General features: G+C 41.7%; 1 protein-coding gene across 1 annotated transcript; it reads left to right on the top strand.

Annotated features, from left to right (window-relative positions):
* Positions 1 to 410: 410 nt before the first annotated feature.
* ell2 (elongation factor for RNA polymerase II 2) lies at positions 411 to 14,636 on the top strand. Its single transcript, XM_079680756.1, has 12 exons — positions 411 to 621; positions 4,107 to 4,154; positions 5,002 to 5,126; positions 5,215 to 5,378; positions 7,989 to 8,248; positions 9,181 to 9,305; positions 10,116 to 10,188; positions 10,273 to 10,975; positions 12,686 to 12,929; positions 13,244 to 13,415; positions 14,059 to 14,103; positions 14,244 to 14,636. Exons 1-12 carry the CDS (start codon positions 448 to 450, stop codon positions 14,358 to 14,360), a joined length of 2,250 nt encoding a protein of 749 aa, XP_079536882.1. The 5' UTR covers positions 411 to 447; the 3' UTR covers positions 14,361 to 14,636.
* The last annotated feature ends 1,610 nt before the right edge of the window (positions 14,637 to 16,246 follow it).

Here is a 16,246-nt window from a genome sequence, read left to right as displayed (position 1 = left end):
TACTCCAACTAAAGTCCTTTTTAAGTGTTGTTTAAATGTCACATTATTAATCCAAATCTGCAAAGTATCTTAACGTATTAAACAAATGTAGTGGTGTAAAAGTAAACTATTTACCTCTGAATTGTAGTGGGGTAGAATTACAAAGTAGAAACAAATTGAAATACTAAAGTAAAGTAGGCCTACAATATTGTACTTCAGTACAGTACTTGAGTAAATCTACTTAGTTACTTTACACCACTGGCAGTATACCATAGTTAAATAAATGTTTTTGAATTACTTTCCACCATAGCCTTAAGCAGAATGATTTATGATTTATTGTGAGTTTACTGTAGTTGGAAAGTGAAAAACTTACGAGCAAGCAAGCCAAGACCAATCCACTAGTGTCAGCCTGAAGACAGCAGCAGCTGTAGTCCCTCCCCGGGCCAGAGAGAGCACCTCGGCTGCTTAATGCTCCAGCCTCAAAGGGACGATGGTGGAGGGCTGGTAAAGATGGCGGCGCTCTCCGAGGATGGGAGGTACGGATTGAATTGTGGCCGACAGAGCGCTGATAGAGTCACCGTATTACATGTCAAATTGACCGAGACAGCGCTGAAAGCCATAGAGAGCCACCAACATTGTAAGGTGAGTGAAACGACCGGTTATTCCCGTTAAAATGAGCCATCACTGCGGGGCTGACACAGCTCGTCTCAGCTGGGAAGCACCAACTGCCACGCACAGCTAAAGCTACAAAGTTAGCTAAGCTGTTGACAGAGCGACTTTCTTCTTGTTTTTTTCACTGATTTTGTCGTGTGTCGATACATTTACCAACTGGATGGTTTTAATGAGGGTTTCGCCTAATGCTCTAGCCGGGTTTTACGAACTGACAAGTGTTATTTTGTCTAGAAAACCTGTTGGTAAAGTTGGACACTGATTAGCCAGCTAGCTACTTTAGTTTGAATCCTCTGTACAGGCTGATCCATTTTTCTCTTGGCAAACTAGCATTACTTTGACCAAATTAGGAAAGTTGTAATTTAATATCGACCAATAGACTTTTCGCTTGCCAAGTTTGATAAACTAAACGTTCACCCACTCATACAATCTTATCTTAGTTAACTAACATGAACTTTTTTTCTTCTTTTTTTTCTCTCCTTTTATTCAAGAAAATATATATGTGAATCACACATTTTATACATACAAACACATTGACCTCAGTGATACATAGGTACATATACAGTAACAACATGTAATATAAAGAAATACATATAAAGAAATGTATATTAAGAAAATAGTGAAAACAGAGCTAACATTTCAAGTAAAAAGTTTTAATACACATTTAGTCTTGATGTCTTCTTATTGTTAATAGTGGTGATATATTGTTGTAATTCAAAGTTAAAATGTGCTAAATTTGGTTTAGAGTCAGTCCATTTCCAATCGTATAGTTTGTCCTGTTTTACTTTTGAGAAAATACTCAACATCAGATAAAAACATTTGAGAGTACAAACGGTGATAGATTAACTTTCATTCGACAAGGTAGTAACATTATTTCTGTGTCAGGATGGAAATCTGCAGATCAATGAAGGCTAAAGTAACTTGATAACTAGTTAGTGGTTGTGTGAGCGTTTCTATGACTGGTCATCTTAGCATATGGTGAGAAGTTTAACCCATTTGAACAATGTCACATCACAACCTGCAGAGATATGAAACTCCCAGCAGGGCTCATCCAGCTGTTTCAGTTTTTTTTATTAACTGTTTCAGTCAAACAAGCTTGCCACATTGTAGCTACAGGAGGCTTAAAGTTAATGCATGTTATGAGCAAGGGCCTCAAAGGTGTACACTGGACAAATATTTAATATGGGTTTGTTTGCAAAATTGTTGAAATGGTTTTACTTCAAGCTGCCCGAGAGGGCAATTGTCACATAGTATCTGAGAGCGACAAACCTAGATAAAAAAAGATAATAGGAAAATGGCTCTTGCTATCAGTGACATTTATTTAAAATAGACTTTATTTGTGTACTTTGTAGCTCTCATCAAACTACCTCATGAAATGTATTGCATTTCACCCCCGTGCTTGACGCCATCTGTCATTGTGAAGCTTTTATAACTGAGTGTGCTAATAAGTCATTTGCATACCTGTGCAAATATATATAACTTGTTAATCTTGAATGAACTGTACACATGGTGTAATCTTGCTGAGGTGCCACATGTACTAATCTGGACCTTTTACGGACTTGACTTGCGGAGACCTAGAAGCCGAGTTACCTGACCTTAAGTCTGCCAACAACAACGCTGTTACATAACACCCTGACTGACTGGGCCTAGGTCTCTGCTTAAGGCAGATGCACTGTAGCTTAGCGCTAGGCTGTAGTGTTCAGAGGTCTCTCTGTGACTGCTTTTTATGGCACATGGTGTGTGTGTTTCAGTATGTATGCCACTCACTGATCACACGCCTGTATGTGAAACCATGGCTCTCTTTCAGACCTGTATAATAAATTCAAATGTGGATCAATAGCAATATTTAAAATGAGTTTGGGACATCTGGCAAACCAAGTCATCACTAAGTTGAAGGAATTCTTTTGTGACAACCCATGCTACAACCTTATTGGATGGTAATGTTGGTCTGACGCTGCATTGAACGGCAGCCTGCCATCTCTTGCTGACTGAGCAGCCAAAACTGCCTGCTTTTTGTTCCTCTCTCCCTCTCAGTAACGTGTGATGTAGCTCAACCAGTCATCGAACTATGGAAGCTGGCTATCTTTGTCTTTCTGTGGTGATGTGAAATGTGATCAGAACGGTGTGTGTGAGGACTGGTTGATGTGAGTGAGTGTATGGATGGTGGGTGGGGGAGGGAGTCAGTCAGTGGCTTGGAGTAGCTTAGCTTTAACAACCATGACATGGTTCTTTCAGTCTGGAAAAAAAAAGAACACATTTGATCTAAGATCTGCATCTTGTTTCATGTTGAGTAAGCAAGCCTATTTTCATGTCCAACAATGCAGATAAACTGTTGTTAATAAAATGCACATTTCTCTCAAACCAAAGGATGCAACATTTAAAGAAATGTATATTCAGGCCAACTGGTTTCTCGGCCTCAGATGTGTAAAGAAGAAGAAGAAGAAGCCGTTCCTGTGCTTTCCCCTCCCAACTGCCCCAGAGCAGCCACTGCATATTTGTGGTTGTCCACTCCATTTCAAGTAGCCATCAAACTCAAACCTGTAAACTTACACAAAGAGAGACATTTCAGAAATACTCACTCCAAATATTTGCTGTATTTGAGTTTTGTCCAGGTTCCACATACTTGTGTGCAGATAAATCACTTTCTTAACCACTTAAAAAGAAGATGCAGGTAAAGTTGACTCCCAAGGTTTCTATTTAGAGACCTAGCCATCTGACTTCATTAAGTATTTTCGGCTGACAGTTACCATTGTTTCTGCAGCCGGACCTTTATGTCAGATGATCAACGACAAAAGACTATTTTGCGGATTTTATTTTATTTTTTGTCAAGATTGTTTTATTCTGCCAAATGCCCAACACGTTCTAGCCTGAGCCTCTGGTATGTGAAGGTCCGCTACTTTTTTCTGTGATTGTAAAAGGAATGTATTACATTTTTAGACTAGTTGTCACACAACAAGCAGTTGGACATCGCATTGGATTTAGTATTTTGACTATTTTCAGACATTTTATTGAACATGAAAATGAATCCATTGATTGATTGATTGAATTGTCTTCAGATTAATCAGTGATGAAAATACACCTTTGTTGCTGCCGTAAATCAGAAATACTCTCAATTCATAAAACTGGCACAGCACAACACTTTTAACAGACAGGCACCGAAGGCATTTAAGGCATTTGCATGTTATCCACCACCTATCTGTGGTCTGTCTTTACATGTTCAAATGTAACATTTACAAGATGTATTGTGCTGTGATAGGACCCCAAGGCTCCGCTGTTTCTACAACCAAATGTTTGTAGTGTGAGTCAAATAGCGTGGCATGTTCTGCAGGTTCTTCACCAATATGTGTCTTATAGTATCTTTTTGTTGCTTCTTACCTAACTGGTATTTCTCTGCCAATAACACTCTACATTTTCAAAGTGATGCTATCAGTAAAAAGGTTGTTTCTCTTTACTTACAGAATGTACCTTCTCAGCGGCCCACAATACAATTCAAGGGACTCCAAGGGGTAAGGCCCGTCTCGCTAACAGCTGTTTGCTGTCTGTGCATCTTGCGCTCTCTCTCTCTCCCTTTTTTTTCTTCTTAACCAAACACCTCTCGACACAAAGTTTGCACACACTTTTAAATTAATTAACTATATCAACAAACCATATTTCTTCACCTGGTGAGTCAAAATAGCGAGCAACAAATCTGTGTTGTAATCGACAAAATAGCTAATTAGCGTTAGCCGCTGTGTGAGGTTTTCCTTTAATGACAAGTTATTCATGTTTATTAATCCTTCACATCTTTTGTTGGCATGGGCTGATTTGTATCAAGACGTCTCTACGCTTGGAGCCAGTAAACCTACTGACTTGTTCTGACTTGTCTAGTTAATCAGATGCTCAACTACTGCTCGGTTTACACTTATTAAATCACCACTATTGTACATTATTTGTAATACTAGTGTACATGATATTTAAATGCCAGTGTAGTAGCTTTGTAGGACTACTTTTAATGTGGTTATTACTTTATATTTGTTAATATAAACCCTATCCTCTATGCAAACTTGTCTGCTGAACTGTTCAGAGGCACCCATTTGAGACCCTTATGAAGTCTATGTAAACTGTTTTGACTCAAATACGGCCTCCTCTTAGCTGCTGAGACCTCAGAGACCTTCCTGTGTCATGCTGGAAGGGTATTAATATGTGCGTACACAAACACTAAGGTGAAAACCTAGGGAAGAGTTGAAGGTGGTTTGTCATATGGCAGTTTTATAGACCTACATTAACTGTTTGTATGAATTGTCATTCTCCCATCATTTAATAATCATCCCAGGTGTGAATAGATGGTATAACTTGTCTTTTTCTCCCTTACAGCGCATTAAAATTCCCAAGAACGATTCCTCCCCAGACCCTTTCAACAGTTTTGAATTCTACCTGTCTAATGTGGGCAAAGACAACCCTCAGGGAAGCTTTGAGTGCATCCATCAGTATGTTGCGAGGTAACGTTACTCAGCTGAATCCACTGTTACTGGAAGGCAATCTCTGCCTGCCTCCCAGTTCTCTCTCACGCTCCCTCTTTGTCTCCAGCTCAGGGGCCTCACACCTGGCAATGTTGGCCACAGTACAGGACAAAGTCACCGTGTGTGCCACTAATGACTCCTACCAGGTGACCCGGGAACGCATGACCCAGGCCGCGGAAGACACTCGTGAACGTGGGACCAAAGTCATCAAGCCTGGGGGCCAGTACAGAGGTAAGGCCCCTTTTTCTACCCTCAGATGCCAAGTCTGATCCCTGGACACCAGCACGGATTTCCATCCTATCAACACCTCTTATGTCTTTTCAAACTTGGGGTGGGGGGGAGGGGGGGGGAGACTTTGAGGGACTGAATGGGTGAAAGCTGACGGCCTGGCTCCATTCAAAGCCATTATTACAACTGAGTAGGCAATTTTGCTGTCTCAGTGTTTTCCAGATTAGCAGTCTGACTGATAAGGGCCAAAGGTTGCTTCTGAAGCTATTTCAGTTTTATTGGCACATCGCCTGCCAACATTTATACTGAAAGTGTCCCAGGACAGGCAACAAGTGCTGTTGTGACCAGCTTCAAGCAGGACTAACTTGTATTTCCCTTTTATACTTGTCACCATGCAGGGTTACTTGCTTTTTGAGTCTCAAGCGCAAGCTCATATGGTAAAAACAGAGCAGGCCACAGAGAAGGAGAAGCGTCACTCTGCTCTCTTATCATGTGAAAATGGTATCGCTATCAAAGGTCTAACAAACCACAGGGAAACACTGGAGGAAAAGAAATGTGGTGGTATTTGTTAAACACTGCTAGTAAATGAGTAAACAGGTTTCTGTTAATAACATGAGGCGCTTTCACACCGCAGTACTTTTCCCACAAAGGTTCATCAGAACTCTTTAGTTCTGATGAACAGATCGCGTTCACACCGGAATAAGCCCCTGGGGGAGGATTACACAAATGAAGCCGCTGACGTCACTTCTTCTGCTTTGAATTTACTGGCTGGTCGCAAACAACTTCACGGCGTATACTGCCGCCCGAAGTCCCCGGCCGGAAGTCCCCGGAGTTGGGGACTGGCTTCAGTAGAAGCTGCTGGGACTCCCAGCAGCTTCTACTGAAGCCTTCCGAGTAAATCCCCAGAACGCCGACACCTCCTCATCTCCACCGCTCCCATGTTTTCTTTTGTGTTGCCATAAGTTAGTCTCTCTGCGTTTGTGAGCTGGGCTAATGCTAATAATGCTAATGCGGGGATAATAAAATGGCGGCTTCAAAAATCTTTTTTGGAGTGTTACGGGGCGTGGTTTGCATTCCGCACTGCCAATCACACTTAGGAACCTTTTTCTCCCACGAAAGTACCTGCTCTCTAGCAGGGACGGAAAACTGACGGAGAAGGGGGTAAAAAGGTTCTCATGAATTAATTTATTTTAGTTCCGGCTCTTTTTGGTGTGAACGCGACATTTCGGAACTATATCGGAACTAAAGTGGGAAAAGTACTGCGGTGTGAACGTGCCTATGGAGGTACTGTTAGTTCTTTTTTTATTTAGCTTTTGGAAGTGATTTTATACCCTGTTAAAACATCATGTAATCTCCGTTAAAGAGCTCCACTGTGCTCCTTTTGAAAAATAGCAGACCCTCTGAACTTTAGATACAGGTAGCTATTTTAACTTCTTAAATAATGTCCTAAATATCCTATGAATGTGATATTAACAAGAAAATTATGATTTTGATAAATATTTCAAGATACTCCTACTCTTGTCATTTATTTATACAGTAGGTTGAGTGGTGGGATAACCTCATCAAACAATAGTGTGAAAAAAACAATATTATACATACTTTTACTCCTAACTTGGGTTCAGTAAGAAATGTTTCTGTTGGATCCACCATTTTAGCCATGAATGCATGTTTGGAGTCAATGAGTATGTTAGATCTGAGCATTTGTCAAAGATGTCCTTTCTTTAACTCAAATCAAAAGTGTAACTCAGTCCTCAAACCTGCTACAACTAAAACCTCATCGGGCCTGTTTCTCTGGGCCCCGGGGAAACATTTGCATAAGCTGTAGTGGCCCAGATAGAAACTGGAAAACGAGAGGCGGCCGAGGGAAGGGGTGTGACAGGAGCATGTAGCAGCTGGTTGGGAGTCTGCACCCTATTTACTAATGCAAAAGGGACCATTAGCTTCTTATTTTCACAGGCTGTAAATTACTATACTCTTGTTCTGCATATGTTTTCTATGTACACAATGATTTTTTCCGAAAGAAGAAATATCGTTACATAAGCTTTCAACCTGCAGCACCCTTTCATTATACATTGCAGAGTGTGTAACCTCTCTAAAATGGATCCTGATCCCGTTTTGTCACGTATAGGGGTCTTTCAAAACCTTCGCCATAGGACAAACAACTATGACCAAGACTCAAGCTATACTTAGTTGATACAGTGATTTTCAATCAAGTAAACAGTGTCCTTATTTCTTGGTAACTGTCATTTAAATGGCCATAAATGGGACTTTGTTGCTGTAAACACTGAAAGTAGCCATGTTTATTGGTGCCATAAAAGCAGGCAACGTCTGCCCAAACTTAGATATGAGGAACCACCCGTAATTTCACCTTGTGTAACCTCAAGTATACGGTTTTTTTGGCCATCTGAAACAAATAAAAATAAAAACTCTTCTTAAAGCTTAGTGCCACATGTTTTTAGGTTCATGTGAGGCTTTTGGCTTCAGTAACTGAGTTGAAGATGATAGAAAGGTGTATTGTTGAGGGAAAATATGACGGCATATTAATGTACGATGATGAACTTCCATGCAGAAAAAAAAAACAACCGTTTCAAATGGTATTTTCTTTCCCTCTAGGAAAGCAAGTCCATATCCGTAAGCCAGCGCTATCGGGCCATGACGTGGTCCCCGAGCGTAAACGCTCCACACCCATCAACCCAGCCAACACTATTCGTAAGTGCCTTTCCAATAACCCCGTGTCCCAGCGGCCCTTCAGGGACCGCCTCATCCACCTGATGGCGCTCCGGCCCTACAAGAAGCTGGAAGTGCTCGCACGTTTGCAGCGGGACGGAATCAACCAGAAGGACCGAACCTCATTAGGAACCACCCTGCAACAGGTACTGTAAGGTGTCTGCAACAATATCAGGGTGTCCAAGGGGTCTTAAAAGATGATAAATCAATTTAGGGAAAATGAAGGCTATTAAAAAGTATCAAACAGCATTTTCCAAGGTATTATATTTTGTTGCTTGTTTTCAATAAGTATATAAATGGTCCAAAGAGGTTTTATTCTAAAGTCTGCCTGAATGTAATCATTGCGTAGGTGTGTAGTGTGATTCTGTGTAGTTTATTTATGGCATCCCGTTGGATTTGATGTCATCTGAACAGCACATCGCACGCTCACTGCTTGATAGTGCGCGAAGGTCCGTTTACGCCGGTTGTTAAGCAACATCGTTATGGGGAAATGCAAATTAGCGTCCAAATGGTTGGAAGATAAGGAGGAAGGACAATCAATACTGTATATAGTAAAGTGTGTCGCCAATGCAACCGGTTAAAACTTGAAATGGCGATGAGGTCTTAAAATGTATGGAAAGGGTCTTAAAAAAGGTCTTAAAAGGGATTACATTTGACTTCAGGATTCCTGCATATACCCTGAATATGATATATGATTATTAGCATCAACATGTCCTCCATTTTGGAGTTTCAAGAATCATATATTGTTGTTTTGCAACACAGGGTTGCACAACGAAATGTAACTACATTTATGCTTCACAGAAAAAAGCATGACAAAACAAAAATGTAAGTGTATTCCTGTTGATTAAAATCCAGAAGTAGTCACTTCTGTTTTTATAAAATATGACATTTAGTCATTTCACCCTAGTTGTTGTGTCCAAAAGATCACCTTCTTAAACACAAGATCAAACAAAAAGCAAGACACTTTATTGGTCAATTTGCATGCACAGATGTTTGGCCAGCACAGGAAGTGTGAAGTTTCTGTACATGTATCATGCTGTCTGTTTAACCGTCCTGTGTTCCTGTGTGCTCCAAACAGGTGGCCAACCTGAACCCCAAAGACAACACATTCTCACTGAAGGACTTTATTTATCGAGACATCCAGCGCGAATGGCCGGGCTACTCTGAAGATGAGAAGACCCAGGTGGACCGGATCGTGGCTCGGTACTGATGTGGCCTATTTAGCATTTTATTTTCCCTCTGACTCTAAATACATACCTGTCTGAACTAATAAAGCATCTGCATCCCATGGTGTTAAACCACACTTAAGTACTAGTTGAAACCCCCTGCAGGCGGCGGCTAGGTAAAGCTGGCTGTCAGGTAAACAGTGCTGTGTGAAGGAAAAGCAGCAACTGTAGTGTAGGCTGCTGTGGATCCCAATGTTTGTTTTGGAATTATTTTGTTTGCTCAGTTTTCTGTGTTGTAAACGTGCCATCATCAGGGCCAGAGCTGACATGAATTCACCACTAGCAACCTTCAGTCCGTATGTTAAAGGAATGGCTCAATGTAGCACACCATCAGGTTTAGTTTTTACACTTATCGTTTTCCTTCTTTTTGACAAGTGTTCATGTTATTTAGTCTTAGCACTTCAGCAGTTGTTAATATTGGGTTAATTATATGAAAATGTAATTGCATTAGCACTAAATGAGCACTTGTAATGCTTTACAGACCTTCGGATCATTTCTTGTAAGGTATTGTAAGCTGTCTTAGTGTTACTCACCAGCCCAGCATGAGGTGAAACCTTAAGACCCGACAAACATGTCAAATATTTTCCTCCCTAAAACTTTTGCAATGCAGATTATTTAAAACATTTTAAACCATTGTTTACATGCATGTGTGCTTACTCCCAAATAGATTTCTGTGTACATCATGAGCTGTGATTTTTTAAATAGACACAAAAGTTTGATTACTGGATTCTAATGTGTCCTGTCTGGTCTGTTTCGCCGCACTAACCACGTTGTCTTTCTCTTACAGAAAATTGGGTCTTTCTCTGGAGACCCTCTCCTCAAGCAGTCCTTCCAAAGACAGCGTCCCCACGTCCCCGCAGGTATCTGAGCAAATGCATACTGACACACACCTCTACGGTAAACCATGCACTGTCTTAGCTTCATCCTGTATGTTTGACTTCCAGAAGCTCCAGCCAGACTTTGACTTCATCGACCCTCTGGCCCCCAAAAAAGCCCGGATCTCCCACCTCAGCAGCCGGGGGCCCTCCTCCTCCTCCTCCGACCGCCCCGAGGGCAGCCCCAGCTCCAAGCGCTCGTCCCTCCCCTCCAACGTCGCCTCGGGCCCCCCCGCCCATCTCCCCGTCCCGTCCCACCCCCCCGCCCCGTCTCACCAGCAGCCCAGCCCGGCCTCCCACTCCAACTCCCCCAGCACCCCCGAGGGCTGCGGCACCCAGGACCTGCCCATGGACCAGAGCTCCTCCTGCAGGGACCCCTCGCCCAGCCCCTTCTCCTCTAACAGGACCCCGCAGGACCGCTACCGGACCCCCGTCCCCAGACCGGCCGCCTCCCCCAGCCCTCCTCCTCCTCCTCCCACTCCTCTTCCTCTTCCCCCCTCCTCTTGCACCTCCCTCACAGTCACCTCCACTGTCATCAGCAGCCCCCCCTCGTCCAGCAGCGCTAACAAGAAGGTGAAGAAGAAATCCAAGAAGCACAAAGATAAGGATCGAGAGCGGGACAAAGGGAAGCGGACGGACAAAGGTAGCAGGAGTCCGCCCGGCGCCGCTGAGCCCGCTGTAGACTGTCGCAAAGCCAAAAGGAAGCGCAACGCCGAGGAAGAGACACGAACTCAAGAAGAAGTCATCGACAAGATCCCTCACAAAGAACAAGGTGTGTTTCTGTCGTCACTATTAATCATCAGACTCACTGAACCAAACGTTTTAAGACATTGTCTATCAGCCTTTTCGATGCTTTACGCACACTTCAAAGTACTGTCACTTACTGTTTGTGGGAATTTAGTTGGGAAGAGATCTTCAAAAGTGTATTTATCCAAAAAGAGAATTTATAATTGACACTGCATTAGATTAAGTACATGTTATGGAACAGGGCTTGTTTCTTGTGTCACACCCAATGAGCATCATTTCAAACCCACACATTTCTATAAAAACAAGCTTTGATGAACACAATGTGCACCACTCCCTTTTCAAAAAGTGGACAACCTCAGGTTACTAGCTGCTGAATCAGGATTTTCTCAAGTTTGTACGGACCAAAGCAAAAAATTATTATGGAAATACATTTTTTTTATTACCTGTGAAATAACCTGACAGGGGGTCCGCGGGGTCTTAAAAAGTATTAAAAGTTGATCAATCTATTTAGTGAAAATGAAGGCTATTAAAAAGTATTAAACAGCATTTTCCAAGGTATTAAATGTTGTAGCTTGTTGTCAATAAGTATATCAATTGTCCAAAGAGGTTGTATTCTACAGTCTGCCTGAATGTAATCATTGCGTAGGTGTGTAGTGTGATTCTGTTTATTTATGGCATCCCGTTGGATTTGACGTCATCTGAACAGGACATCGCACGCTCACTGCTTGATAGCGCGAAGGCCCGTTTACGCCGGTTGTTAAGCAACATCGTTATGGGGAAATGCAAGTTAGCGTCCAAATGGTTGGAAGATAAGGAGGAAGGACAATCAATACTGTATATAGTAAATGTGAGGTAAAGTGTGTAACCGGTTACAACCAGAAGTGGCGATGAGGTTTTAAAATGTATGGAAAGGATCTTAAAAAAGGTCTTTAAAAGGTTTTACATTTGACTTCAGGATTCCTGCATATACCCTGCCTGAGAAACCTGTGCCTTTCCCGTCGTGATGACGTCAAATGTCCGTTGTGTAAAAGAGAAAACATTGGGGTGATAATATTCCTGTGTCTGCCCGCACATATTTCAATATGACTTACGGCATTAGAAAGAAACTTATCATTCTAAGATAATTGTTTTCATTGGAATAATTGTATTAAAACGATAATGGTGTGATTTCTTTTTCAAACAGATCTTTTTTTTTTTTAAATATGTAGAATTCTCCAGTTATACTGTCAGCTTGTTTTGGATTTGCACTGCCTCCTAGTGTCCACAAATCAAAACGTGTATCTCTGTTTACGTGTGTACTGTCCTCATTAGTTCTGCTTTACCTGATCTTGCAAATGTGTTGGTTGTTATTTCAGAGACTGTTTTCTTTTTAAAGAGAATGCTAATGCAGGTCATATAAGCAAGTAGCGCTTATTTGATGTATTCCCAGTACAGGAATTCATCATTTGCAGTCCATTCCTTATATGTGACAGATTATTTGGCAAAGATAGCAGACCAAAGCAACTCTACTAATACAAAGGATCCTTTGTGATGTTTTTCAGTCATTCTTCACATTTGAACCGTGGTTAAATGGAGTAGATATTTATTTTTATCTTTGTAATTGTCCCTTATGGACATTTCTGTACATGCATCCCCTATCACTTGTTCTTCTGCTTATTTACTTTTTAGCTCCTATAACGAGTATGTTTCCAGTGTGTCTTATCTGAGAGTCTCAAACGTTCCTCTCTTTCTTCAGACTCTTCAGATAAAGAGAAGCCGGTGAAGACGGAGAAGCCAGAGAAGCCAGAGAAGCCAGAGAAGCCAGAGAAGCCGGAGAAGACGGAGAAGCAGGAGAAGCAGGAGAAGCAGGAGAAGACGGAGAAGACGGAGAAGACTGAGAAGCCAGAGAAGCCAGAGAAACCAGAGAAGACAGAGAAGACGGAGAAGACAGACCAGCCCACCGAGTTCTCCTCTACAATTGAGATGCCCGACTATGTTGTGTGAGTCACCTCGACCTCTTTACCCTTCCGCTCTCTCATTTCACTGTTTAAAACATTTCTGTTCCTAAGAATTAGGACACAGAAAACCCAGAAACAAACACAGATGTGATTCATTTTCTTTCTTTGCTGCACGTTAAATGTTTTGCACTTTCCACCTCTTTGGTAAAAAGTCTATATTATTCACTGCACAGATAGACAATCTCAACAGGATCTCACCTTTCAGTAAAGATCACGACCTTTAGCGAGGTGTATTCAAAACAAGGAAAGTCAGGGGAGCTTTGAACACACTGAAATGACCTTCTGTGTGTCTACAGGAAGTACATGCCCATGGTGTCCATCGACCAGCGGCAAAGCTACAAGGATGACTTCAACGCAGAGTACGATGAGTATCGCCTCCTACACGCCCGCGTGGAGAACATCACCCGCCGCTTCACCCAGCTGGACGCCAAGTGCCGGAAGATGACACCGGGCACCAAAGAATACCAGGTCAGACCAGTCGGCGGGAAACATTTCTTCATGCCAGTTTCTTTCAGTTTTCATGCTCGTTGTCCATGAACTACATGTCCCATAATGCATCTTAAATGTGTCTTTTTCTCAGAATATGATTTTTTTTTTCAATATGGGACTTTTTTTTCAAAATATCCCTTTTTCTTTTTTCTTTGACTTTTTTTTTCAGAATTTCACTTTTCTTTTTAAATCATTTTGTGACATTCTCACTGAAGAGACTTGCAATATTTGGCCCTAGACTTCTGCTTTCAGACATAGTTAATTATGAAGTTATTACCCTATCTGATAATAATCCAATGCAGAGGCAATCATGTAATATAATACATTATTTTATATATAGTAAATATTTATATAGGTATTTTTATATAGTGATGCTGATGTGGCCTTTTTGTTTGTATTTTAAATGAATACGTTTATTATTATTATTATTATTATTATTATTATTATTATCTACTAAATCGGTCTCCATGGATAATTGTTTCTAGGTGCTGCTTTTGTGCCATGTTATCACACGGATATCACTTTAGAGTTTGGATTTGTATATCAGCTAAATGTATACGCGTTGCAATGAATGTAATTGTAATGTTCAAATGCATTAAAAGTGATTTTTCATTTTCTACAGAAGGTGCAAGAAGAAGTGTTGAAAGAGTACAAAAAGATGAAACACGTGAGTGCTTCTCCACTTCTGTCTGTTTTTTTTCTACACACTAACGAAACACTTGCTTGTTGTTTCTCATGTTAGTTCTGCTTGCTGTCCTTCTGTCTACGCAGCAGGAGTCTGATATTATTTGTGCGTTTGCTTTACAGCACAGCCCCAACTACCACGAGGAGAAGCAGCGCTGCGAGTATCTGCACAACAAGCTGGCCCACATCAAGCGGCTCATCGCTGACTTCGACCAGCGCAGATCCACGGCCTGGTGCTGAGCACATGCCTCCACTGTCAGTATTGAGAGAGGAGCGTGGACCCAGGAGGGGGTGTCCGACCGGCTGTTATTTATTAACACCCTTTCAGTTACTGCCTCCACATCCACCAGTCTTCCTTCTCCCATCCTCCTTTTTTCCTTCATTCCTTACCTCTTTTCCCATCTTTGATTCCACTGGCTTCGTTGTTGCCTGCAATCTTTAAAAAAAAAAAAACTTACTTTGACTTTACCCTCCGTCTTTTTGCTTTCTCCTATGTTTATTTCTCAAAGAGCTCCTGTGGAATTTCAAACCACCAGCTCAGTGGAAGGGGCTGCCTGCATGTGTGAAGGGGTTCGGGGGGGGGGGGAAATCTTCTAACCTTTTTTTTGAAGGACTTTATCTTCAGGCAAAAAAAAGAACAAAAAAAGTATTTTTGAGCATCAGAGAAAATATGAACTTGTATTTAAGTAAAAAAAAGAGAGGGAGATCTATTTATTTTGGGACTCGTAGTGCAAAGAAGAGTCCGCAGATGATATATTGTTTAACTTTTGTTGACAACAATGCAAAAAGAAATACCGCAGGCCTTATGTGTTTTGACTTTGTGAAGCCATTTTGCACGTGAGATCCATTGTCATCTAATTTGGGACAGACGTCTCTCCTGCCTCATTTCCTCTCCTTTCATAAAACTGTACTGGATAACCTCGCTGAGTTTGAGGATGAAGGGGAAAGGAAACGAGACGGCAGGAGGGCTCTGACCTGAGTGAGACGCAGTATGTGTGCATGGATTGTACATTTAGTTGTAATGGCCACATGGGGTGGAGAGAGTTGGGAAACTAAAGGAGTGCGACCCCCTGTCGGTGAGGGGAAGTACTCCCTGCACCATCAGTGTTTAGTGTTCACATTGCATTATGGGTGCCTTAAGGTGTTTACACTCGGAAAACCTTGAGTCTGGCGACCCTTAGGGGGGGCTACACAAAGGAACTATAACTGCCTGGAAACAGGTTGTGTGTGTGTCTGCGCGCATGTCGGAGCGGTGAAGGAAGAAAGTTTAGTCTGGAAGGAGTGTTACAAATTGTATGAGTGTGTGTGTGTCCGTACGGATGTGACAGGTGTAAGGAAAAAACTAGAAATGTGGAGAAAAAGTGATAAACGTGAAAAACAAAAAAAAGCTGCTATATAGTGTTTGACCAGCCAGAGCACTCAGGATCAACCTGGCTGACGTCTCCGATCTTAATCGAAGAGATCTAGAAGATCCTTATTTTCCTTAACGGCGCAGAGCCTGGGAAAGGAGCGCGCCGAACCTCTTCAGCTTTACCCGGCGGAAAACCCTTTCTGTTCCTAGAAAGAAGCAAAACACTTCCACCAGAGAACAAATCTCTATTAGGATTTCAAATGTATTTGATTCTCAGTTTGAGTTCTGCAGAGCAGTGGAAGATTTTTTTTTTTTTTTTTTTTGGTCAACATTGAAGTTTAGTTCAATGGATGGATGAATGGCTTCTATGAAAAGTCTTTATTTCAACAAGGAAAATGTGTTTACAACCTGTGTTAGACTGTTTGCCAAAAAATTAAATACTTTGGTTCTGCATCACTGGAGTGAAATGTATGATTGGGATTAATTTAAAGAGACATAAATACTGGAATATGTGTCTCGTTACATTTGGGGATGCAGAGAGGAGTCCCTGTGCCCAGAGATCACAACTGAAGGTGTTGACTATCTGCCTTTTTGAAGTGGTTCGCTCCTTCTCGGCTTGTCAGCTGCTCCTGTGTTAGGGAGAATATGTTGTCCCCACAAATTGATATTTAAGTAGCATTGCTGGATCTATTTGAAATATATTTTGGGTTGTGGCATTCTGTCAAAAAAAGTCAGTCTCTGCAGCAGACTGGCTGTTTTGTTCGGCTGTCAGAAT

The sequence above is a fragment of the Notothenia rossii genome (assembly GCF_949606895.1).
Source record: "Notothenia rossii genome assembly, chromosome: 5".
NCBI classification, from domain to species: domain Eukaryota; kingdom Metazoa; phylum Chordata; class Actinopteri; order Perciformes; family Nototheniidae; genus Notothenia; species Notothenia rossii.
Note: the sequence above shows the minus strand (reverse complement) of the source record. Positions and strands in the feature narration are given on the sequence as shown.